The sequence below is a fragment of the Equus caballus genome, chromosome 1 (genome assembly GCF_041296265.1).
Source record: "Equus caballus isolate H_3958 breed thoroughbred chromosome 1, TB-T2T, whole genome shotgun sequence".
In the NCBI taxonomy this organism is placed as follows: domain Eukaryota; kingdom Metazoa; phylum Chordata; class Mammalia; order Perissodactyla; family Equidae; genus Equus; species Equus caballus.
This window is the reverse complement of record NC_091684.1, coordinates 52,543,324-52,570,969: the sequence shown is the minus strand read 5'-3', so window position 1 is coordinate 52,570,969 and position 27,646 is coordinate 52,543,324. Positions and strand designations below refer to the sequence as shown.

At 42.8% G+C, this 27,646-nt stretch overlaps 1 protein-coding gene across 1 annotated transcript; it reads right to left on the bottom strand.

Annotated features, from left to right (window-relative positions):
- On the bottom strand, positions 1 to 26,052 carry ZNF365 (zinc finger protein 365). Its single transcript, XM_023643762.2, has 5 exons — positions 25,870 to 26,052; positions 23,398 to 24,153; positions 10,125 to 10,305; positions 3,575 to 3,612; positions 1 to 2,840 (listed from the first exon to the last, which is right to left on the bottom strand). Exons 2-5 carry the CDS (start codon positions 24,138 to 24,140, stop codon positions 2,582 to 2,584), a joined length of 1,221 nt encoding a protein of 406 aa, XP_023499530.1. The 5' UTR covers positions 24,141 to 24,153; positions 25,870 to 26,052; the 3' UTR covers positions 1 to 2,581.
- Between the last annotated feature and the right edge of the window lie 1,594 nt (positions 26,053 to 27,646).

Below are 27,646 nucleotides of genomic sequence, written 5' to 3'. Positions count from 1 at the left end.
TTAGTCAGAAATATAGCTTTATTATTATAATATTTCATAATCTAAAAACTTTTTTTTAATTCTGGGAACAGAATATTCCAACTTCCAACAACTGATTGACCCTGTAGAATACTGGAAAAGTGTCTAGGCAATCTGAACTCTGCAGTTAAGAATCTGTAAATTAGTCTGGGAAAAAAGAAAAATAGTTCAAATAAAGATTTCTTCCTTACAAAACAAATAAAATTAGATCCATTCCTCAGTTTAACCTTGAACACGTTTTCCCAGAAACTTTGGTCATTTCTTCAAAGAAGCAACTCTAAGGTTGACTGCCCATGTGGACAAAGAAAATATTTAAAAATAAGACCCAAGTGGGACATGGCACATGGCTCAAGTCATAGCATGTAAGTGGGATATCCTTCAGAGTGAGCCAGCTCCCGTGTTTCAGGAGGAAATTTACGGGAAGTACAACTTACATAATGCATTTCCTTGTATGAGGGTCAGAATTTAGTTGGAACTTAAAAATTGTTTTTTAATATAATAAATCTTAAAATTATTTGTCTTGTGTAATGTACATAGAGTAGATATGACATTGTGGTGCTTTCTGAAGATTACTGGGTACCACTGCCAAGGAGAGCTGTCATGCCTTCTAGGCATATTAAATGAAAATGGAAAACGTAGGTTACATTAAATAAAATGGAAAAAAAAATCTGGCTACACAAACAAGTTTAAAAACAAGTTGTCGTTATTGCATACATACATTACAGGACAAAGAACATGCAATACAACTAACCAGTCAATTTTTTAGTATGCAAAAGGCTAAAGTGCAATCATAGTATAAACATCAATAAGAAATAACCTGGGAGGAGGTTAATTCTCCAAATAAACAATAATTGTAACATTATAATTTTTACAATGTTAGCCTAAAAACATGATATTCACAGCAATGTTTTCTCCCACTTGACAGTTGCCTATATACCACATGAATGGCCCATCTCCATGAGCCAAAAGTCAAAGAGAAGATTCAAAAATCAACATTTTCACTATAAGAGGTTCAAAATGTTTATACAATGATTAAGTTACACTTTTCAATTTACTGGTATTTTAAGTAATTGCTTTATTACCTATTTTTAACGCACTGCTAATCTGATGCATATTGCAATAACAACCATAATTCTACTAATGTTAATTAGGTTACAGTTTTAATTTTTAAAAGAAGAGAATTTAATCTACATGAACATATATAGTTAAAAAATCATCCACCACAAACACATACCTTTTCCATGAGTATTTAAAAATAAATTAATATAGTTGACATACATATTTTGTATGTGTTATGTGTATGTATATATGTATCTATTTGTGGACACAATTATTCTTATTTCCAGAAGGATGTCAGCACTTTGTAAACTCTGCAGGAGACCTGATGATATTGCTAAATTAAAAAAGAAGGAACATGGAAATTCATTCTTGAAGAAAACTCGTAAAGCAGGAGGTTCTTAACAAAGGCCACTTTAGGGAGGAAGGGGAGGATGGTGTCAGATTCTGGATCCCACATGCAGTGTTTATTTCAGAAATTACTTTAGAAAGTGGTGTACAACGAACACTTCAGATACTTGGTTGAAAGGTCAGAAAGTATACTTTAGTCATGAAAGGGCACAGAAGCAGCAGGAGGTGGAAAAGCTAGGCCAGCAAGGAGAAAGTCATGCCTACAGCTACGAGGAGCAGGGAAGCAATCCGCTGGCATCCAACCATCCAGACCCTGCCCTGGTGACGGCGCTGATGGAAGGGCTGCACTGTTCTCCCCCAGCACAGCACAAGCAGCAGCTATTAAATAGAGGCCGGCAGCACGGTCTTAGGGTGCAGAGGACTCAGCCGAAGAAGAGAGCAGAGTGGACCAAAATCGGAATAAACATGCATCCAGGGAAACAAAAAGCCCAAAACAAACAAACAAACTGGAAAACAGTCCATTAAAATGAGAACTGAACTCTGACTGAATGAGTCCCTGAAGCAACCCAAACATTGAAATCTTGATTAACCAGAACACTCAGGGAAACAGGATTCCTTATTTTGGAGGCTTCCAAACTAATTGAGGGGAAGGTTAAAAACAAACACAAATATTTTTCTTCCACTGCTATTAACAGAACTTTACATTCCTATTCTTTGCCTTGCAATTCAGAGACCAGTGGGCACAGAGGAAAGTTTTTCCAACCTGACATGCTGTGTGGCCGTGGGTCTGAGAATGAAGGACCACGGCATAGAATCCTCGATGCAGCAAGTACTGGAGACTGGGCTCAGTACTGTAGAAGATGGAGCTTTGTTTTACTAAAACTTTGAGATACAACTGACTTCATCTTTTTACATTCTTTCTGTAATTTGCCTCTTGCTTCTAAAAAGGGGCTTGTAAAAAAATTCTGGTTCACCGAGATTCCTGTTTTTAAATTCTGGTTAATCCAGGTGCTTGTATGGACACGAAATAAATGTGTAGTACCCTTTGCTTTCCCAGAGTGTCCTACTATGGGATGTATCCAAAAGGACATTATTGTTGGTTCCTAGAACAACACCCCCAAAGCCCAGCAACAGTGGTCCAGAGCCACCCACCCTTTTAGATGATGTTCACAATTGCTGTTGGCTTTTTTTTAGCCATTTTGGGCCTGATGTTGCCCTTGCGGCTAAGCCCCAGCTCCCCTTTCTTCAGTGGTCTGCAGAGCTCTCTTGGGGACTCAGCCTGTTCGTGAACGGCCTTCGAAGGCTGCGTGCTGGCTCTGTCATCCTTGGCTTTTTTCAGGTAGCTCCTTCCCTTTGGATGAAAATGGGTCTTGAGATCAGGGTGGTTACACACAGAATGTGGGTGCCCTCGGCTGCTACAGATGGTCGGGTGAGAGGGAGATGAGCAGAAAGAAAGATTTCTTTAAATACTGAAAAGAATAAAAACTACCTATGGCACAATCACTCCTGCATGCTAGAGTGGTGATAATGCTGCCAGTAAAACAAATAATATATATTCGTATTTTTCTTCCAAAAATTCCTGTGGCCTTCACAAAGCAGTTTCATGATACTAAATTCCCAGAGAGATATTACTAGTCCTATTGACCTGTGATAAAAACAGGCATAGAAAACTTAAATGACTATCCAGGAAAAGATATACAGTTGGTCTACAGAGAAGAAGGGACCAGAACCCCTACCTCTTGACTCTTTAAGTAACTACTAAAGGACTCAAACAAATCTGTAGTATAGCTATTATAAAGCACATGATCCATAGTATAAATGTGTGTGTATATATATACATATATATATATAAAATGCAGTACACATACTACATTAATTGTACTATAGAGCTATTATGACTACACTATACCTCAACAAGAAAAAGTTAGGCTATATAATACTGTAGAAATACTGCTGTAGTACTACCATACTGCCATATACTAAGACTATTAGCACATCTGAAAGTCACATTCACATTTTAGAAAGTATACAAGCATTTTTACCTGAAACTCTCAAATCCATTGGTATTATAGATATCAACAAAATGCAACAGGAAAACATATTATGCAAACATTATCAAATGGCCCAAGTATAAAAAAGATATACATACAGGCATTTGGGTTTCCTATTTGAGGAGATATCTGTAAGCTGAAGGAAAACAAATAAGAAAAAACATTACTTCACTTGAAGGTCGGATTTGGTTTTTAAATCTTCCTTGCTTATATTTTTAAGAAACTGTATTCCCATTAAGGAAGCCAGTAACTGCTATCGCACCCCGCCCATGGAGCATCCATCACAGCAGAGACCAAGAACGTCTTGTGCTCAGCCTCTGCGGCTCCCTGTTCTGAGATTTCCCAGAAGCCAGTATCAGATCTCAAAAATTTCAACAAATCAGAGAGTCCCCCCAATAGAGCAACGTTTGAAAAAACATGTTTTTTAAAAACTGGAATGATGTGCCATTATTTCTTGATTGATTCAGGCTGTATTTGCAGCTAATTTACTACAGCTGTGGCTGGTCACAGTGTATCAACTAAGGGGAAAATTGGCATAAAATGTTTATTGCCTAAAATACAACATTTCTAAAATGAGAGCATATGAAGACCAACTCCATAACTGTCCCTGAGGTCATCTATCATTGAGATTATTTTTCACTCCTAATAAAATATCCGCATGCACTTTTGTGGCTGGGCTCAGAATATCATTTGCAGAATAAATTGATAATCACCATTCTGTGATCCAGATGTCACCAACCACTTTATAGACAAACCCAGTGTATTCCCAACCTTCAGTTCCTGACCTCCCTCATGCAGCCTTCACTAAAAGAAATGGTGTCACATCAGAAGGCAGACCAAAAGAGGAAGAGGATGACAAAGAAAATGTGGAGAAAGGGCCATCTGGCTGTCCGGGGCCCACTGTAGAGAAGACCCGTGTTCCCGTTATGCTCAAATAACCTAAGAAACCAAACTCCACCTTACAGGATCACCCCTCAGGTTCTTCAGTCAGCAGCCTGAGCTTTAGACAGGAGCAAATCAGAAAGAAAGTTTCTTAACTTTTGAGGGTCGTGTCCTCAAGAAGGCAAGATGGGATTCTTGCCTTCTGCCTTTTGACACAATCAGAAGTCAGCATTATTGTTGACCCTGTTCACACTGGCTGGGTTCCGCATGAGATTAGTAAACATGAACAGAAAAAGGCACTTTCCTTGCATGAAGGTTGTGAGGTTATGCAACATACAAAGGAGGTGGGACAGATGGCTCAGGCAAACACCAGGCTGGCAGCTTCTGAGAACCCCGAAGGCATCAGCATTTCCACCTTCTTACCCTCCTGCCCCACCAGCACCAACAGGAGCTTCTCAGCTGGGTTCCTTAATGGACTTCAGTGTATATATAAACTGCAAAAAATTTACAGGGTTTCTCTTCCTTTAAATTCTTCCTTCCTTTTTTTAATGACTCTTGAGGCATAACAAAATTTCTTCACTTTACTGTATGTATGTAAGCATAGAGTCTGATGAGTTCTTGCATATGTATACATAATACCCTTTGGAATTTTATGCAAAGTTAAGAGAAGGAGAGAGAAAGCGTGTGTGAGTGTGTGTGTGTGTGTACATGTGTGCACATGCTTCCTCTCCGGGGAAAAGGCCAACAGTGTTATCAAATGTTCAAAGGGGTCCCTGACTTCCAAAATGTTTTAAGAACTACAACCTTAGCGCCTATGAATGTCACTGACAGACCCTGCTGGGACCTCAGGAAATGGGAATAATTGACTATGTCTTACAGAAAGGGAAATGCATTAATAAACATGGGTAAAGATGAGCCATAAATCTCACACACACACATATATACAGGTACCATAAATTGCACGTGTCTATATGTCACTCACCAGGAAAAATACTGAGCATATAACAAACACAACAAACCCTCAAAACAACCCCATGAGGGAAGCATTATCATCCTCAGTTTACAGATATGGAAACTAACGTAGAAAAGTTAAGTGGCTGGTTCGAAGCCTCAACGTTTCACCAGTGTTAGGGCTGGGCTTCAAACCCAAGTTAGCACATTCCAAGTCCCAGCAAGCCTTCACTCTGCACTGCCTCTCTACAAAGTATGGGTTTGTGTACATAAGAATAAGAGCAAGGAGGTGTGTACACAAAAAGTCTAGTGGAATCCACGGCTAGATCAGAATTTCTTTAGTGATCCTATAGATTAAGAAGCTTGGGGAGGAGGTGGGGCTCGTTATCAGTCCCCATAGAATTTCATATGCTCTCCTCCCCGTGAACACAAGAGGCCACTGTTCCTCCTGGTCCCTACAGCCTCAGGTGGATGGAAACACTCTTCCCACTTCACCTATCTAACTATCTCCATTTTCTCCTAGTCCAACTATTTCGTCTTCTTTTTGCTTAGGGAAAGGAGAGTCTGAAGATGGGGATCAACAGAGTCCCTGATCAAGGTTCCAGGTTGGAAAAATATACATATTCACTGAGAGCCAACTGCAGTGAAAGCCAATCTGAGTACTTCTAAAACGCAAACACAGCATCTCAGGTTATTATAGGCTTGGGCAAACTGGACACCCAGCCCTCCGCCAACTTCCCCTTTGTGGGAATAGCAGCACCATACACTCAATTGTTCAGGCCAAAACCTTAGAGTCATCCTTGATTCCTCTCTTTCCTTCACCTGCTAAATCTAATCCTTCAGCAAGGCTGACTGGTCTTGTCAATTCTACTCCCAGAACATATCCTATATACCCATCACTTCTCTCTACCTCCACTCTATCCAAGCTGCCATCCCCTCTCACCTCCACACCATAATAGCATTCTAGCTCGTCTCTCATTCTTTCACCCCTCCAGTCAGTTCCCCACAAAGCACACAGAGTGACTCTGCTAAAACACAGATCACCTCCTGCTTAAAATCTGCCAGTGGCTTCCCTGTGGGCTCTGGAATAGATCCAAACTCCTTAGGTGACCTAGGAGCCTCGGCAGGATCTGGATCCTTCCCAACTCTCTGATTTCATCTCCTACCACTCAAATGTGCCAAGCTTGTTCCCTAAGGCACCTGCATTTCCTATTCCTTTCTCTAGAACATCCTACTTCCAAATTTTCACAGAGCTGCCTCCCTCTTGTTATTCAGGCCACAATGCAAATGTTGTCTCCTCAGCAAGGCTTTTCACTAAAGCTACCGTGGACATCTCAAACACACCATCTTACTTTTTTCTTTATAGTAGTTATCATTATACAAAATTATCTTCATTACGTGTTTACTTGTCTACTGTGTCCCCTCCTGAGAGCAGGGATCCCATCTATCTTGTTTACAGCAGTTCCCTCAGCACCCAGTGAGTGCTGCGTCCCCAAAAAATATGTGTTAAATGAATTATTGCTAGTCCTAATTTAGCAACTGCAGGAAATAAACACAACACTTAAAATAAGATTATCCACGCTGTTTTGTGACCTTCCACTTGAGCAGTTCCCTGAGTGATTCTGGCAGATGGGATATTAGGTCACTTTGTGTCTAATTCGACAGCATTTTTCAGAGCATAAAGACAAAACATCTGAGTAAGCATATTACATTTTTAGAAACCAGCCAGGTGGAAAAGAACATAAATGCTCAAGGGGATCAAGGGAAAGATACAGATGCCGAAACATAATTTCAGAAAAGGCAATAAATGTGAGGGGGAAGAAAATTTTTCTAGAGCACAAAAGAATCTTAAAGCAAGAAGACACCCTAGAAAGAAGCAACTTACATATCAACCTAGGATTTCACTGCTATCTGGAGGCAGCAATGAGAAAAAGAGGGAAGAGAAGAAAGGGAGGCGTCTGGGGGTGGGTAGAGGAAGGGAGATGAAGAGGACTGACACTGTTTTTGTAGTGCAGCCTTAGACGAGATGGTGAGAACCAGGCTGCGGATGGTATTTCTGACTCTTTTGGAAAAAGGAGCTGAGGCGTGGGGGGAGGAAATCAGAATGTTCTGCTCCATCCTGGTGGGCACTGTGGCAAGGAGCTCTTCGGGGTGGGGCTGAGGCTCCAGCAGCCGGGCGTCTTGGTGCTCTATGCCTTCACCGAGCTGGGCCAAATAGGTTAATAGATATGACTCAAAGTTTTTCCTGCTAAAAGCATCCAAGTTCTTCTGTGTATCCAGAGCCACAGATACCCTGGGAGGCCAGACTCAACACTTTCATTACATCAAGGACATGGCTCCTAACTTCACAGGCGAATGGACAGTATTCCAATGAAATGACTATGTAAATAGGAGAAATGGTCTTAAGGTCTGTAGACCATCTCATAATGTGGTACATGATGGTCCAAAGCAGAGCTTAGAGGATTTTACATGAAAACAAGGAAAATTACCTCTGCTAAATGCTTTCAGAAATGAAACATCTCATTCTTGGTCTTCTTAGAGTAATGCATCCTCCCTCCAATGGTCAGCCAGTTGACCCCACTACAGCCTGATTACACCCTACTCACAGTCAGCTCTCACTTCTAATTCCCCGCTACAATCTTAACTGTACTTTATTTTCTTTGAATTAGTCAACTCTTCCCCAGGTAGGTCAAGTCTGAAGAAGGTAGATGATACCAAGCTTGGGACTCAGAGGGCATAAACATAAATATTTATTAATTTCCTACCCTATTTGTATGTATGTATACATACGTATTTATGTGTGCATGGACATCTATGTTATGTGTGCATGCACACATACATATAATCCTATAAGTACACATTTGGCTAGAAGAGCTGAGATGCTGTTCAACTTCTGATCACATGGTACAGCATGATGAGAAATAATGACCGACTACATCTTTTCAAAGGTGTTCAATTTTCAAGATGGAAAAATAAACTGAGCACAGGAAGTAAGCGCAGAAATACAAATAAAAGAACTAATGGGCTTCTTTTCTTCCTTCTTGCCTTCCACTGTTTTCTCTTTAAGATTCCTCTTAGGTTAGTAGTAAAATTTCCCACATTTTTAGTTCTAGGTTACTACTTATAAGCCTAAATATTGAAATATTAATGTTATATTTTAATTTCAGAATTCCTAACCACCAAAGTCAGGTGATGATCAGAGAATTTAAGCAGCCAAAAGACCTCAGAGAGCATCTAGTCCAGCTGCTTCATTTTATAGAAGAATTACAGACACAAGAAGACAAACTGTCTTGCCCAGTCAGAAGCAGGGTGGGAATGATCTGGAAGCCAGGTCTTTTCACCTCACATCTGGGCTCCATGACCTCATACCACACAACCCTCTCCTGAGAGAGGGCAAGATGGAGAAGAAGGCAGGAAAGGGCTCAGAGTGTCCCTCTAGGCACAGTTAGTATGACTGGACTCTCAGTTGCCCAAGGAGGTGACTGAGGAATCAAGGAGGGGAGTAACGGTTCTCTCTCAGGACGTCCACCCAGAAAATATGTCATGTAGCTGAAACTGCTTTGATTACAGTTACCAAAACCTCACAGATGTAACAAACTTACTTCCTTCCAGTCTACTTTTGTTCCTGAATGGAAAGTTCTGGAGCTTGCATTACTGTTCTAAGGCTGAGTCTGCAGTATTACAGGAAGCACTGTCTAAGATTTCTTCATTTCTTTCCCTCCTCCCTCTTTCTTCCCTGTTGTCTCTCTCCATCCCTGCCGTGTCTTCCTTCTTTTATCCACCTGTCTTTCATTTCACTCCTTCTTTTATTACTTAATCATGTTTCCTTTTAATCTTGGTTTCCAGAATGCTCAAACTAAACTTGTTTTAACCAACCAACAGCAACCTTGCTAAACTTTTCATTAGCATAAATGTTTCCTATTTTTCTTTTCCTCATATATATAGTCCATTTGGGGGAAGTAAAAGAATCATTTTTAAACCTTCTGGGAAGGAAGTAAGCATAAATAAAGTTCAACAGATAATGAAGATGTTATAAATAAACCACTTCGGGGTTTCAACAATCCTTTCTTTGGCTTTGTAGTTTTTACCACCAAAAAAATTGTCTAGAGGGCAAATACGACCACCCACCTCCCTCACCTACAGTGTGGTTATTTGTACTCCTCCCTCCACCCTCCAAAGAGACCAGGGAATCTTGATCAAGCCACTTATGAGAATCTCCACAGTTCTCATCTGGACTCTGGGGTGTTCTTAAGCCCCTGAAACTGTATGTAAAATTGTATGCAGAAATCTATTCCATAATTTAACTATCACCTGTGAATTTTTCTTTTTGAAAATATACTTAAAGAATGTTTAACCTATAAAGATTATTGAGTAGTGTTTTCCTTTCTATTAAGGGAAAAAAAGATTACGTGGTTTAATCTTGCTTTACTGAGAAGGCCAAAGCTTTCATAAGATTCTCTTGAAGAGCTCCAAAACTCGATAATATTTTCCAATCTACTTGAACACCAAGGTTGGGACAGACGATTTCTTTGGATACACCAAATTCTGTGATTCTACAACATAAAACTATTTCTACCAATTCAGCTTGGCGTGGAGTTGGAGGGTGAAGAAACGGAGTCCATGTGCCAGGATCTCCTCGCTGACTTCCAGGTGTCTTGGATTTACTGGTATCACTTCCATAACACAGGCATGGCTGTGCTACGACATCCTGAGAGTCCCCGCAAGTCCCTCCCCAGCTCCCTTTTCCTCTGCCCTTGACCCAATCTCACCACACCCAAGGACCTCACACTTGGAGGCTGGACCTGTGCAACTTACCACATGCTCACTGACGTCTCGGCCGAGGCCAGCGGCCTGCTGGCTTTGATAGTATTCTAACTGCTTTTCCGCCAGTTCTACCCGTTGTAAGAGATTCTCGATAAAGTCCTGGAGCCGAGCTTTCCCTTGAACCTCCTTCTCAGCTGCTGCTTCGAGGAAATGGTTGAATGTAACAACTTCTCTGCAAGGAAAAATGTCAGAACACAAAATGGAGAAATAAGACAGGAATTCATTCATTCAACACATATTTACTGAGTGCCTACTGTGTCAGATACTTCCCTAGGCAGTATGGCCACAACAATGATAAAAGAGAGAAAACTCCAGTTAAGTGATCACATTTAGAGATTACCTTTTAGTAGAAGGAGAGAGTCATTATAAAATATACAAATAAATATGTATGTCAGGCAATGGTAACTGCTAAGGAGAAAACTGAAACTGGGTACAGGGGAACAGAGAGTGAGGGAGGAATGGAAGGAGAGAGCCATATTTTAGCAAGCAAAGTCAGGGACGACCTATCGGACAGGGCAACATTTGAACAGACAACCTGAAGGAGGTGAGGAATAAGCCATGCAGACACCTGAGAGGAGCAAGCAGGGCCCTCGGTGGGACCGTGCAGGTGGCTCTGAGGTACAGAAAGGAGGGCTGCGTGGCCGGAGCAGAGTGGGGAATGGGGAGGGCAGTGGGAGCAGTGAGCCAGGTAGGGCCTCAGAGGTCACTGTGAGATTCCAGATTTTATTACAAATGATGCGGGAAACCATTGGACACTGTGAGAAAAGTTCTGACTTACGTTTTAAGAGTCTGGATGTTGGGGGAGAAAAGACTACAGGGAGGGAAGGTATGGAAGCAGGAGGCCATGCTGAACACCAAAGTGCATAAAATGAGTCACAGTGTCCAATAGTATATTTTGATCAAAGACCAATAGTATGTTTTGAGCAAACAGCCCAAGAAACACCATCCTGAGGGAAGTCCAAGGTCCATTGGGAAAGCTATTTTAACTGACATAAGAGAAAGAGCGTGCAGGTTGCCCTTCCCTAAAAGTTGAGCAAAATACCTCAAACCATCCTCCTGATAATTCTACATGATTCATCGTGACTCACAAATCCTGAAAATTTTTCATAACTTCATTGCTATTTTATATCTTTTTATTTCTAATGCAAATATGAAAATAACACTTTCCTGATTTATAACTAAATAAGGTCTTTATTAAAAAATTCAGACACATTAAAAATATAAGGAAGAAAATATCACCTACAATTCCAATATCCTGAGACCATCACCATTAATATTTTGGTAGCCATCCTCAGGAGCATCTCTACAAACACACCCACACCCACACCCACACACACACACACACACACAGGTGCTTCACCTTTTCCTCAAGCCAAGTACCAGGGAATCAGCACTACTATTAGGTGTATATTATCACAATTCTCTTCATCTGATTTGCCTCACTTACTAAGAAATCATGAAGATCCTTTGAGCCATCCCCTTTGGATGTTCTGCCACCCTCACTGGGGCTAATGAATTCCATAATTTCACTACCTGTTGGATATAGTATTTGTTTTATGTTTCTTCAAAATCTCTCGCAACCTTCAGGGAGTGGCCCCTCTTTTTTCCACCATGTTCAACTTATGCAGAACCAGGATTCTGAAGACCGACCATTGTTCCCCCAGCCTCTTTCATTTTAGATAAGGGAATCCTTTTTTTCTTAATCTAACTTCATGCAGTTCTACGCAGTCAATTAAATTTACTGCTTTCTCTGCATCTCTCAACCTCCACTTGATTTTTATTTTCCATTAAGCTCCATAATTTCTTGAGAGCAGAACTTCAGGGAAGTTCCGCCCAGGAGGTCACAGTTTCGCAGAAGGTCTTGCGAAATAGCTGATAGTAGCTTCCAGCTCCTCCAGTCTGTAAGGCGAGTCAGCGTGCCACTTCTACAATTAGTCGTGATTTTTCTCTCTCAAATACATTATGGCACACTTGGTCATACTGAAACTTTGCTGACACTTCCTATAGAGTCTCTGCAAAACCTCTGGAATTATACATTTACAAAAACAGAAAAAAGTCTCCGGCCCCATGGCCCAGCGGTTAAGTTTAGCACACTCCGTTTTGGTGGCCCGGGTTTGGATCCCGGATGCAGACCTACAGTCCTCGGCAGCAGCCACACTACGGTAGCGACCCACATACAAAATAGAGGAAGATCAGTACAGATGTTAGCTCAGGGCAAATCTTCCTTGAGCAAAAAGAGGAAAAATGGCAATAGATGTTAGCTCAGGGTGAATCTTCCTCAGCAGAAAGTTAAAAAAAAAAAAATAGAAAAGAGACTGGTTCTAAAAAAGGATTCACTCAAAGAATTGCTCATTATACCAACCCCCTTTTTTCTAGTTTCCTATCCAAGATCAAACATAAACCCCAATCCTGTAATAATTCCATTATCTTTCAGCAGCTAATAAATATTCACATAAGAGAAGTAAGAGTCCCTTTGGAAAGGAGTTTTCTTTCATCAGCAAGTTTCAAGTTTATTTCCAGATGTTTACGTATGAGCCCCGAATAGAAGATGTGCACTTGCCAAGCTGTTCAGGCCATGGACACAAGCCAATTTTCAAACTCTACCATCATTCAGCTTTGATCTGCCTCCCAGGTGAGTCACAAACCTTAACTAGCAGCAAAATAGTGCAAGGTCCGTCCGGGTGCTACATTTAGCCCTTTCAAGGTTCCTACTTATGGCTGAGATCCTTCAGATGGAGTATCTTCACAGCTCAAAAGCACCATCAGAAACACAGCCCAGGAAAATGGCTGCTGCTTCCTCTTTCTAACATTAAGGCTTCAATTCATTCAGCATCAAGCCCATTACAGAGACTTCCTGGGTGATACTTACGGTAACTGAATCATGAAATAGTCTCCAAATTGTACTTAAGGGAAAACAACCAAAAACCCAAAACGCTCATTCCCATCAAACACAAAAACATAGAAAAAAGAGTCTAGTGTTACTTGTTTTTCAATTCAATTTGGTTTATAATAGTTACTATATTGAATTTATTAAAGACCTATTTCACATTTATTATGGAAAATATGAAAATTGACCTACTGCAGGATCTAACTGGGCAAAGGCTGATGAGTTGTTTGTTCTCTGCTCTAAGCCCATCACTCAATACACGACACATAATAAATATTCAATAAATATTGGTTGTAATTAATGTTTGAACAGGACAAGGAAGAAACAAAAAGTGAACCATAATCCTACCACCCAGAGGTAATTACTGTCAACATCCTGGTATATTTTTTCCACTCTTTTTTAATCTGTGCATATTTAGTATTCTGGGGCTTTTGGGCTGTACAGTTTAGAATATAAAAGAGCAATATTTGACATCTTAATCCCACAGGATTAACATCTCAAAAGCAAGAAAACAAATCTGAATGCCGTTTCTGATTGTGGCTGTATTGTTTTTTGGGTTTTTTTTTAAAGATTGGCACCTGAGCTAACAACTGTTGCCAATTATTTTTTTCTCTTCCTGCTTTTTCTACCCAAATCTCCCCAGTACATAGCTGTACATTTTAGTTGTGGGTCCTTCTAGTTGTGGGACATGGGATGCCACCTCACCGTGGCCTGATGAGCTGTGCCATGTCTGCCCCCAGGATCCAAACCGGCGAAATGCTGGACCGCTGAAGCAGAGGGCGCAAACTTAACCCTCAGCCATGGGGCCGGCGCCATGTGGCTGTATTCTTAAATTATGTAATGTTTTGCTACCGGTTCCACATAAAACTTTTACAAATTAACATGAATGCTCCTCACCAACCATGGAGTGTTATGTCATGCTACAGAAGCATCTTTTTCTAACCTCCTCCTCATTCAATTATTTTGTGCCTGAAGCTGAGAACTTAATTCCTTTGTATTTTTCAACCAACCTGGCACCAATGCTCACCTAATTTCAGTTTATGGATGTTTCACATCAACTAAAAAACAAGACATTAAAAACAAGGCTGATATTTTAATTTTAAATTAGAAGTTACACAAGACAAGGGCTGGAGAAATTCATCACACTGAGATTGTGTTTGGGTATCTGTATTAGATAAAAACAGTAACAAAAACCAGAGACTAATTGTGGAATATCATGTGTACAACTCCAGATTCCCCTTTCACATCCTGTTCAGTCTGGATTAACAATATCCAGGAAGACATATTATTTCCCCAAGGATTCTTGGGAATTTCCCGAATGGAAAAGAAAGAGGACTAACCACGTTGCATTTGTAATCTCTTTAATAATTGTACTCCAAAGAGTAAAATATCCATAAAAAGTGCAAGACAGACCAATGGATTTCAATGTAAGAGAGAACAAAATATTCACTGATATAATTTCAGATTCCACGTTGCCATTAACTTTTAGGAAACTACCAATTGTCAAGTTTTGGCATAGCATCAAAGCAGAATATCTATTATTCTCTGGAAAGGCTATTAAAATACCCCTCCATTCTCCTACTACATATCTGTGTGAGACTGGATTTCCCTCATCTACTTCAACCAAAACAATAAATTTGCAACCGATTAAATGCAGAAGAACTAACAAGGTCCAGTTGCATTCTATTAAGCCAGACATTAAAAATATTTGCAAAACTTACACAATGATGCCACTCCTGTCGCTAAATTGTTTCTGGGGAAACAAGTTATTTATATGTTAAAACATGTTATTTATGTTAACAAGTAACGGATTTCTTATCGCTATTTTTAAATGAATTAATAAGTGTTTTTTAAATTTCTAAGTTTTAATTTCTAATATAGTCATGTGCTGCATAAAGACGTTTCGGTCAACAACGGACCACATATACAATGGTGGTCCCACGAGTACCAGACAGCCTAGGTGTGCAGCAGGCTCTACCATCTAGGTTTGCGAAGCACACTCTATGACGTCCACACAAACATGAAATCACCTAACAACGCATTTCTCAGAACATGTCCCCCTTGTTAAGTGACCCATGACTGTAAATATCAACTGGTATAAACCCACACAAACAAAAGCTTTTTGGGTTCTTCAGATTTTTTTAGAACTGTAAGGGGAAGGGAGGCCAAAAAGTTTGAGAACTGTAGCCATACTGTGTACCAGAGTGATCCTGAACCTCAGAACTCTGCGGAGGGTGGACAACGTGGCCTGGAACAGTAAGATACAGCCAGGATCCAAATGTCTATTTATTCCAATATTCAGTAACTCAACCAACATTTACTGAGTGCTCCCAGGTACTGGGCTCAGTGCTGGGGCACTCATGAACCCATGACCATCTTCATGAAGCTTACTGCCTAACCCGGGAGTCAGCCACCTTGTCCTATGAAGGGCCAGGGAGTACATATTTCAGGCTCTGCAGGCCATGCAGTCTCTGTCACAACTATTCAACCCTGCCTAGCGCAAAAGAGCCACAGACCACATGTAAACAAATGAGTGTGGCTGTGTAACAACAAGACTTCATTGTTTATATATTTTTACTTTATTTATGAACGCTGACATTTGAATTTCATATAATTTTCATTGTCATGAATTATTACTTTTCTTTTCAATTTTTTGCAACCATTATTAAAATGTAAAAACCATCCTTAGCTCATGGGCTCCACAAAAATAGGTAGCAGGCTGGATCTGGCCGGTGGTGAGCTGACTCCTGATGAAGCGAGAGAAGCAGACACTAAAAGAAACAAGTACTCTGGGGCTGGTCCAGTGGTGTAGTGGTTAAGTTCGCACGCTCTGCTTCAGCGGCCTGGGGTTCATGGGTTCCGATTCTGGGTGCAGACCCACACACCGCTCGCCAAGCTATGCTGCGGTGGCATCCCACATACAAAATAGAGGAAGACTAGCACAGATGTTAGCTCATGGCCAATCTTCCTCACCAAAAACAAAAGAAACAAATACTGGAACAAACATGGAATTACAAAGCTGAGCTGAATGTGACTAAGAAAAAGAATAATATGATGCTATCAGACAGAAGAGTAAAAACACTTGTGTGGTTTCATTTTAGGTTCTCAACCCTGTAACTCAGCATATGGTGTGAAAGCTGGAAGACCAGATGAGGCGATAAGGGCAAACCTGAGTGAAATTCAATCAGGGTGTGGGTACAGACTAGCCATGAGGAAATTAACCGATTCTAGGCTACTTCCAGCCCCATCTTTGACTTCTTGTTTGTTTTTTCAAAAAAAAGGTTAAATATGATTAAATCCAAGGTTTTAAGTTTTAAGCTTCAGTGGGAAGTTTGCTTACTAAAAGCAATATTTGATACTCAAGGAAAAAATACCAGTATAATACAAGGAACTGGACTGAAGTTCATTATCACGCGGGATCATCTGCAGACCTAGAAATCTGTCAGTATCCTGAGATTCACAGACATTCATATACAAACACAGCGAAGGAGCAATGAGCGAAAAAGCCCTCTCAACACAATCAAAGCTTTATTTAGGGAAAACATTTGTTCACTCATGAACTCATTCCTTACAGGATGGCCATAAGGTCTGAAACATAAATATTATTGCATTTTTTACAGATTGAACCCCCTCTGTTACTTCTCCTGAGGCAGGTTAAAGACAGGTTAAACCAGAAAAATCAAAGACATACTATCATGTGAACAACACATTCTAGAAGGAGGCGCAGAGAGAGAGGGACGCGTGCATTAATGCACTGTGGCACTCTCTGCAATTTTACACGGGCGTTGAACTACACACTGTTAACAAGGGACAGCACACTCATCACATCACATATTGTAATCTACTACCAATACACCATTTACTACTCCCCCAGGTCTCCAGCTTTCATGGCCATCCTGTAGCCTTGTGTTCCCCTCGGACCTCATCAATGCACATGACCTCCCTCTCTGCTCCACCATCAGTGAATTCCCTTCATTCAGCCAGATTCTTACTTTTGCACAAGCTGTTCCCCCACCAGACTTCCTCCCCATGCCTTTCCCAAGCCCCCACTCTTAATGATCCCTTCAACCTCAGGGCTCTCCTGTCAGGAAGCTTTCCCAGAGACAGGCCTGGGTGCGGATCAGCTGACCTGTGTTCTCCCGCAGAACCTCCTATCACAGACCACACCGCAGAGAACTAGTTGTGCCGTCTACCCCATTCCACTGTGAAGTCAGTGAGTTCAGGGACCCTGCCTGCTCCTTCACTGTGGGACCCCCAGCACCTAACATAAGCCCAGCAGACAACAGGGGCTCAGCAAATTTCCGCCGAATGCATGAAATGTGCAGCTACATCTCTAGCTGAATATCATTAATTGATGAAAAGATCCTTAGATTTCTTTTTTAATTTTTTCTAGACAAGTCGTAGGGCATAAAACCAGTCAGTAACCTACAATACGGGTATCTCCCACAGGAGCCGGGGCAGGATCTAACACTGATGCCTCTCTTCAATTCTTAAACAACACTTTAACATCAGCTTCTCGTCCTAAAGGTAAAGCTCTACCAAGTCACTTAAATTTCATTTTACAGTACTGATTTATGAACCTCTTCAGAGGCATATGAAATGGTAAAAATAGCTCTGGCTAAAAATAGTCTAGCTATTGATCACAGACCACCTGAGACAGACCGTAATGTCAGCCAGGAGACAAACCCTGAAGCCAAAGTTAACCGCCTCCAAGCACCGGGAGCCTGGCTGCCAGCTCGGAGCTCAGGGTCGGCTCCTGTGTACCCATGGGGCCCCACAAGGTGGAATCTGCACCTGCCACAGGTCTGGGGCCACGTCACATCTCTACTCTTGTCACCGGCCCTTTTCCTCATTTTTCTTTTTTGGATTCTTTGAAGAAATCAAGGAGCATATATTTCTCATTAAGGATTTAAAAAACATGGGAAAGTCAAATTATTCTTATTGATTCTAAGTAGACCAACACTACATTCTGAGCTCCTCAGGCCAGAGAGAGAGAGGGGCTAGGGGGAGAGGAGAGAGAGAAAGGGGGAGGGGGAGAGAGAGAAAAATAGCAAATCTTCCTGGGTCTCAAATTTTACCACATGACATCCCTAAGAGAGCATATTTGACAACCGTTTTTTCCTATATTAGTTTATCAGTCTGCATGGGACATAAGAGGACCCCATTTATATAAATGCATTAAAATGTGGAGCAAAGAGACCCCTCCCCGTCCCACTGAACTCCACATCTAACATGAGTTTTCTTGGCCTGCTTCCTAGCTATGGATCAGTCTGGAGACCAAGTTGTCTATCCACTGCTTTAGCTGATCAAAATGAGGAAAGACGTAATTAAGTGGAAGGGTTGGGCTGTGCAAAAGCAAGTTACCAAGTCAAACCTGCCTTTTAAAGGAGAGCGTTCCACAGGGGGCTTTGGACAGAAACCTAAATGGACATTACCTGGGTCAGGCCACCCCTATATGTCTCTTTTATCATATCCCTAATGATCTGTTTAACGTCTATTTTCAAACCTTCTGGTCTGTATCTGCCATGAAAGCAGTAACTGGACTCACTTGGTTTACCACTGTATGACCAGAACCTAGAACAGTATCCGACACTCAATAAAGATTTGTCTTCTGGCTGACTCTTGGGTGGGAACAGGGCACATGATGAAGGAAGAAGGGAAAGATTACATCTATGGCAGCTTGCAAGGGAGCAGGATGGAAATTAGAGGTGGAATTACAAAGAGGCCGCTCATCGTGGTCAAAGGCTGGCAGGGGCACGGGCTCCACCCTGACTGGGCATGGACATCGAGACTTAAGTTAAAAGCACTTGCTGGAAGTCAAAAGCCCTGGGCTGGTGTTCTGGAAGCTTAATATCATAACCATACTTATGACACCACCATTTTCCCATTTCCTAGCACCTTTGATGCCAGCTGACATTTTCTTTAATCTCATCAGAAAAATAAATGATGTCACCATGGCAGCCCTCTCAAAATAGAAAGGAAGCAAGCCCGTTCCAAAATGGGCCAGATTCGGTATTACATAAGTCTTGACACTTCGGGCAAATAGCACATTTTCAAAAGTCTGGCTGTGACACAGTGAATTAACGGAAAAAGCACTCAGCGGAGAGACAGGGAATGTGGGTTCCAGTTTCAGCTTGGCTACCAAATTTTTGTCCTTGAAGAAGTCATTCCACTGCTCTGGGCCTTATTTTCCACATCTGTAAAATGAAGATGTTATCCTGAAGGAGACAAGGGGTACGTTCCAGCACTAAAATTACACAGTCCCCTTAGGGGCCATCTCTAACGGTCACTTCCTTGCTGTCCTTCAATGTCACTCTCCTCCGGCCACCAATGCACATCCTGCCCCTCCTCACTCCCTCAGCATGGCCTCTCCAGACAGAAAAGTCTGCTCTCTGACATTTCATCAACTTGAAACCATGGCTTGTATTTGAGCACTGGTTCAAATCACCCTGGGTGTGAACATGGGTGTGTTGAGGGGTATGTTTTATTCTTCCTGTGCAGAGTGTAAGCTCCTTTGTGAAAAAGACCAAGAATTTTATGTTCCCCCCACACACCTAGCACAGTTCTGGGCACATCACAGGTGCTCGGTCAGGACTCTGCAACCTCATCAGCAGAAAAGCGTGCGAGTAAATTTAGGATTACTGTTGTCACACCGATATTCTCCACGACCCAGGTGATCGACTCTGCCAGGAATCAGCTCCTCTCCACATCCATCCTCTCCTGTGAAGCGATACCTTTGCTGCAAGGGTGGCCAGGATTGATTTACCTGATTACTGCCAGTGCTACCCTTACAGCTCTGAAGACTTGAATAAGTAAATACCTGTTTCCATAGGACTTTTAAAGTGGCAGAGACTTCACAACCATGATGAGCAACCTCTTTCTTGGATTTGCACTCCAGAAACAAACAGATTCGGTCATGCGCCACATAATGACATTTCAGTCAACAATGGACCACATAGATGACCAGGGTCCCTTAAAATTAGTACCACATAGCTTAGGTGTGTAGCAGGCTATACCATCCAGGTTTGTGTAAATACACTCTATGATATTCCCACAATGACAAAATTGCTAACGACGCATTTCCCAGAACATATCCTTGTTGTCAAGCGATGCATGACTGTACTTCTCGACAGAGGGACACTGAGACTCACCAGCACAAAAGCACAAAATATTGCCAATTCAAACAATCTTCTGTGCTGTGGAGCATATATAAGACTTCTACAATCTGAGGTGATTCAGCCTACAGACGGCCTCAGGGCAGAATCGGCCCTTGAGTCATTCATTCGTTTGAAAGGATTCTAAACTTGGAAAAATCCATAAGCAAGGGAGCCTCATGTGAATGTTAAATATTAGATGTTTGCGGTTTTTTTTAACTGAATCTACTATCTGTGTCTCAAAGGGTCCCCAGAGTTTAAGTCAACTTCAAATGGGACTGTAATCACCTACTTCTTTCACAAATGGGCCTTGAGAGCTCATACGGAAGGGTTTAGAGCAGGGGAGCACAGCTCGTTATGTTCCCTGGTCAAACAGGGTCCTTCTGTATCGGAAAGGTCACCTCTTCGGTGGAAAGCACAGCTCTGAGAGGGATGGTGAGGAGGGAAGAGGCACCGCCCAGCCAGGCAGATCTAGTCAAATTAACCTAGTTGCAATGGTGTGGCAGATGGGCAGCTGGCTCGCTCTGCATCCCCATTTCAGGGGGTTGGGGAGGTGCAGAGGCTGGACACTGTAGACACTAAGGGCCCAAGCCACAGTCGCTCTCTCAGACCAAGAGCTCCACTGTCCTTCCTGGAAACAAGACTCTTTCAGTCCTATCTTATGTACAGAAAGAGTTAGTATTTGAGGCTTGAATACAGAAACTGACGGGACAGGCCAAATGAAGGCTTAAAAAAATGAAGACTTTGTTTATTTTATGTTTAAAAGTTTAAGGCAGTTTCATTGTATTTTCATTTAAAGTGTGTGTTTTTTTTAATGTCATTGCTTTTCTTCCCTAGTAGCCCAACAAGGTCATACTAAAAATCAACTCATAATTTACCCTCAGATATACTCACAATGAACAAAGATCTAAGTATGGGTGTTAACTGAGGCACTACAGTCATACGTTGCTTAATGATGGGGATAAGTTCTGAGAAATGCATCATCAGCTGATCTTGGCATTGTGCGAACATCCTAGAGCGAACCTACACAAACCTGGACGGTATAGCTACTACACACCTAGGCTATGTGGTATTTATCTGTGGATCACCATCATATATGCAGTCCATCGTTGAACAAAACGTCATGATGTGGCACATGTACTAGGAAAACACAATAAAACCATGCATTCATCAATAGCAAACTCGATTAGATCAGCCATGATGCAACCATGCCCTGGAATACCATGCAATAGCCAAAAGGCATGACATAACTTCATATTTAGCGCATGAATCATACTGACAACATACTACATTATAACAAAAAAACCTCCACAGACAAGTGGCAGAATGGTACATGTCATGATTCCGTGTGGGAAAACACAGTAACTCTCTATGTGTGTATAAAGTGCATATGATTGTTTGCTCATAGGAAAGATCTAGAAGGACATTCACTGAACTAAACAGCGGCTGTCCCCCGAGGATGGGGTGAGATATGCCTGGAGAAGACAGAGGACGTTTAACATAATTCTACCCTGTTAAATTTTTTTTTTACGTATGCATTAGTTTTTCAGTTGGTCCTGGATTAACTACAACTCATTATCATTACTGATCCACGCATGGCCCACTTTTACTTAAGTTAGTTCAGTTATTTTTAATAATAAAGCACTCTTGAGCTCACCACCTGAAATAAAAGCTAGACCCTTGACGATAACCTAGATCTAACTCTGCCATGATATTGTCTTCCCATACTCCAGGCCATCACCAACCCAAATCCCACGTCCATTATTACTTGTGTCATTAATAAACAAAATACAATAAATATATGCAAACAATCTGGTTCCTTTTAAATTCATTGCTCTTGAATCAAACAGAAATACCACAACATTTAATTCTAGGCTTTTCTCTGCACCATAGGGCAACCCCATCTGCCATTTTTCCGGTGGTGCTATGTTAGTCACCCTGGTGGCCATAACATTCACGGCACTAACTTTCCACCAGGAAAGACCAGAAGCCAAGAGAGAAATACTTTTTGTTAGAGATGATCTCCCTAAAAGCAAAGTAAATCAGTGGCTGATTCAAATCTGTCCTCACTACGCAATTTAACAAATGTCTACTTGAGCAGAGCAGGATTGCCCTCTGGGTAGAATGTTAAGCATTTAGTGATAGCTGGTGAGGATCGCTTTAATAAATAGGGTTTCTAAGCCTCTTACCAAATGGAGGAAGCTTTAATTATTACATTTTAAGAGACAGTACAAGAGAGAAGAGTGCCAGAGGGCAAAGAAAGCACGAAATTAAGTCAATCTCTATGACAGAACTCAAATTATTTGGAAACCTTCCTTCTAGCATGTTTTAGTCTATCAATTTTCATGTTCTTTGATTCTATGAATTCTGAGCCTCTTTTTAAAATTAAACCCAACACTCTGTATTTGGGAAATACGCTTCATTGTTACGCATACTTTCCTAGTTTGGGTTGAATCCATACTTATTGATAAGGAAATACTTTTCCAAGTATAATAATTTTTACAAGAACTTCTCTGATCATTGTAAACTGACACTGAAAACCAGCGTCAATTCTTTGCAAGGAGGCATGACTTAGCCTAGTATCACATATCAGTTTACAAAAAGAAAATTCTCAAACTTACATCATAGAAGTATAGCAATCTCAGAAAATTTCCTCTGGGTTTCCTATCGTCTGCTTCTTCCAAATAAAAATTATAATTAAGTGGATTCTCAGCTATCGACATTTAATTAACATAGGCTGTTAAGCCAAACAGCAAAGAAGCCAAAATTATTTGTATTCAGAGCATATTTTTATACTTGAATAAGACAGCATCTCACGTTCTGGACTTTCCTCCATGGAGACCCTCAAGAAGGAGTGGCTCCCAGAGCAGGCCCTTTCTGCCTTCCCATTCAACGGCCCCCAACACCAGCTGGCGCTGGGAACAGATCCCACCACAGAGAGACTGAACCACTCTTCTCTCTAAAAACAGTATCTGCAGTTTACAGTTTCCAAGGTGAGACGGGATTAGATATTTTGACTTTCACGTTGCTTGGCTGCAGACCACACAAAGAGAGGGTACATAATATTAAAAGCCTTGTGCCTCCTACATTCAACTATCTCGATGAGAAATGCAGCCCAGGTATCTGCAAGCAACAAAAACCAAACCTCACTTAACATTTGCTTGTAACTCGCGGGGAGGTGCCTACAGCAATGCGGTTAGCATCCTGTTCGGGCGCCACTTACTCCTCTTTCCTGAGAAGCTCCTCCTCGGACTCCGTCAGGCGCTGCCTCAGCGCCGCAATCATCTCCACGGCCACGTCCACCTGTCTATTCAGGGCCCGCTCTCGTCTCTGAACTTCCTGCTTTTTCTGAGTCAGCTGAACAAAAGCTGCCCGAACTTCCAACAGTTCAGCAGTTTTCTGAGCCAACTCTTTGGTGAGTTTATCAATTCTCTTCTCGATGGTCCTGTCCACGGCTTCCACCATCCGATTGAACTTTTCTCTGACATGTGCCTCGAAAGAAGCTTTGGTGTCTGGGGTGGGAAGGCCGGGACTCGACCGGGACCCATCCAGCGAGTCTGCACGGAGGTCCACTGCAGTGTAGGTCTGCACGTAGGACACAGGTCTCTCTGCCACCACCTCGAATGGCTTCCTGTCCTTGGAGTGTTCGTGTGAAATGCTATACAAGTTAACATAGCTCGGCTTCTGCTTCACCACGTTGCCACAGCTCTGCAATTTTGCCTGTTTCAGGGGTTCTGAGGAGGTGACTAGGTCTGTGTCTTTGAGGGATGGAAGGAGGCTGCATTTTGTCAAGAGGGTTCTTTCCTGGTAGCTGTGACTGAATTCCAGATGGGCCCTCAACGACGACAGGCTTCTAAATCTGGTATGGTCTCCACACCTCGGGCAGCGGAATGGCAGGCACACAGCAACATTCTCAAAGGACTCCTGCCAGGGGTATCCGCTTGCCTCAAAAGCCTGCTGTTGCATTACTCTAAAAGTCCTGGGTAGAGGAAAATAAAACGAGTACTTTACATGTCTGTTTAAACAATGCTACTGAAGTGATTGTTGCTGCTCATCTTTATGAGGGCAGAGGCTTTTCGGTTTCAGTTGCAGATATTACCTTATGTTAAAATTAAAACCTACACCCCACGGGCCAAATCTAGGTACAGCCATCTGTTTCCATATTGTCCACTACTATTTTTCCACTAAGTGACAGAGGTGAGTGGCTGAGTCAGAGACTCTATGGCCTGCAAAGCCAAAATTACTTACTACTTGGCCTCTAGAGAAAAAGTTTGCCAACCCCTGCCTAGGATAAAAAAGGTGGGTAACATTCCCTTTTCACAGATGAGAAAATCGGAGCAAAGAGGTAAAGTAATTAATCTGAGGCCAGACGGGAAGTGGCAGATCCAGAAGTGGAATTCAAGTTTTCTGCCCTCCTGAATTTAGTAGACTAACTGCAAAACCGTGCCCTAGTTTACTGATACAATCCTGATAAACATGAATGCATAAAATGAGGAAAATTCACATGAATTGTTCAAATAGGTCCTAAGAGAGCAAGCTCAGCGATCTTTCCTCAAGTATAGGAAGGATATTATTCAAACTAGGCACAGTGGCATTAAGCACACCATCAGCTGGAAAGTTTTCCATCTAAGATTTTTGCCGTTACTTTGTCCTTTAATTATTGCTGTGATGACATAAGTTAAATGTTATCCTAACAATCACGACCTTCTATACTAAAGATTTACTGAAATTTAGGAACCCAAGGGGTCAAATATCATTTGACCTAAGTGGGGCCGTGGCCAAGACTATCAAAATAGGGTGTTCTGGATGGACTGCCTTGTCTCTGATGCTGTTTTAACAAGACAAACTCTAGACAGAGCCAACGTGTGAACCAGGTAGGTATGAGCATAACTTTTTTAATAACAGGAAGTTCTTATTTCCAAGTAGGAATGTATCTTAGCCCTAGCAACAGATGACTGCTAGCAACCCAATTCTGCAAGCAGCGCAGATCTATTCCCTCCCTTAACGGTTTCGACTTAAACGTATCAAGCATTGGGCCAAAAAAGTGGGAGACCAGGTAAGGGTCTAAACCGAAAACTGTTGTTACTGGGCCCTCAACCGCTTCAAAGGCAGAGGTGCAAACGGTCCCCAGACAGCTAGGCAAATCTTCCAGGTTATCAAGCCTCTGGCACGCAGAGCGGAACCTCTTCCCGTGCTACGCTGGGTTGTTTAACCATCGGTTTTCTGGGTATGAGATGCAAACCCCAGGAATGGGATGCGAACCCGGGCCAAACACGCAGGCAAGAGGGGAAGGAAGGGGAAGTCAGGATTCTAGGGGGCCATAGTAAAGAGGTGGCATTCTTGGATGGGGAAAAGGGTAACCACACACTCCGGGAGTACTCAAGCTTCCAGGGGCCCAGCGGAAAGCCCAGTCCACCGGGTTAGCAGGGAAGCCTTAGTTTCCTCCGCCTGGGCAGGGCAGGCCGGCAACGACCTGCCTCGGGGGTCCGACTCTCCCCGCCCCCGCTCCTCGACAAGCCAGCCCGCGGGTGCCGAAGCGCGCAAGTGCGCACGCGAGTTCCTGCAGGTGGGGCCGAGAAGCCCGAGTGCCCGCCGCGCAGAGGGGACGGGACCTCCTGCCCAGCCCCGGCCGGCCCCCTCCGCCGCGCCCCCTGGGCTGGGCCGCCGGTGCACACGCGCCGCGGCCGCCACTTACCCGACTTGTTGCTGCAGCTGCAGCTGCTGCTGCTGCCGCCGCGGCCGGTGCTGCTGCTGCGGGAGCGAAGCGGTTTTCAGCAGAGCCGTAAATCAGGCTGAGGCGGCCCGCTCCCACCCCCGCGCGCCCCGGCGCCGGGCCGAGCGGCGGCCAGGGCGGAGCGTGGCGCGGCCGGCGGGGGCGGCGCGGCGGGCCGGCCCGCGAACGCCCGGGGTGCCTGGAGCGCGTGGCCCCTGGAGCGCGTGGCCCCGTGGGTGACACCCCGGGCCCAGCTGCCGGGAGCAGCGTGCCCTCCCCCCACCCGCCCAGGGAGCGCGATCGGGATTCCGCTGAGACACGGGGAGAGATGCTGGGATCGCTCCCCGAGGAAGACAAGGGGAAAAGTGTGCCCACCTCGGAGGCGCTGCGCTTTCTGCAGGCCCTCACAAGCTTTTATGCACTTTACAGTTGTTCAAGAGCGGGAGAGCGTGGACGAGGATGGAGCGTGGCTGGGAATTTTCGAAAATCTGCCGGCAAGGTCCGGATGTTCATATTAGGACCTTGGTCATCCTAAGCAACGGGAAGAGACTGTCCCAAATAAGTAGCCTTCCTAGCGGAGTGTTCTGATGCTAAGTTAACCGACAGAACTAAATCTGGTAAAGTGTATTGGTTGTGAATAAGTAAAACAAGATCCCCCCATCCGCGGTCCCCCTCCCCGGCACCCCCCTCCCCCCGACGCAGAAGCAAAGATTTATCAACCGAGAGTTTATTTCCTTCTACAGGACCCTAGTGACTCAGCTTTAAAAAAAAAAAAAAAACTGTTTTGGGATATTCCCAGTCTTAACTCTTGAAATATGAAACCAGGATAAAAGTTATTGTTGTGTTTTCTTGTCAAAAAGAGAGATTGTTCATTTGTAGACAGTTATTTAAATGCATCTTCTTGACTCCTCAGGGTGTCTCTGTTCTCAGAGCTTACTATTACTCATTTCAACACTGATTTTATTTTAACTGTAAATATCTCAATAATTATCTTAGGTTTTTTTTTTTTATGAACAAATGAATCATCACATCGATGTAATTAAGAGCCCAAGCTCTGGAGTCAGACTTGATTCAAATCCTGGCTCTAGGACCTGCATCAAGTTACTAGACTTTTCTGTGCCTTGGAATCCTCATCTATGAAATGGAGATATCAGGACTTCCCTCTTAATATGGTGGGGAGGATCAGATGAGAGGATGAGGATAAAGCATGCACTCTGACCCAGACATACACTGATAATATCGGCTGTCGTTTTTATTTCATTTACTAATATTATTACCATTACTGAAAGTTCCATCTCTGAACTTGGTGCCAATCCAAATAACGAGAACAGAGTTTTGGGTGAAAAGGAAAGAAAGCTTTATTCTCATCGCCAGGCAAAGGGAATGAACTGCTGGCTTGCCATCAAGAAGTGGGTAAGGGGTTTTAAAGGTTGTGATGATGAGGCTGCTTTTAGGGAGGGGGAGCCTGTGGCCTTGCTGGTTGGTGCTTTTCCACCAGCATGTTTGGCCTTGTGAGGCTGCTTGCAGAGAGGAGGATGGAGAGATAAGGGAATCCATAGGTGGATGCCCTTGGTCTCCTGGTGGTTGATGGTAGATTCTGGTGCCAGGAAGCCAGGGAGTAAGGAGGGGAAGCGGATGAGTGCTTTTGGTTTTAACCCCATATGTGCTGGGTTTAATGTAGGGGAACTGATATCAGGGCCAGTATCAATTAAAAGCCTATAACATTACCACAAGAGAGGGGCCTACACACCTATAAAAA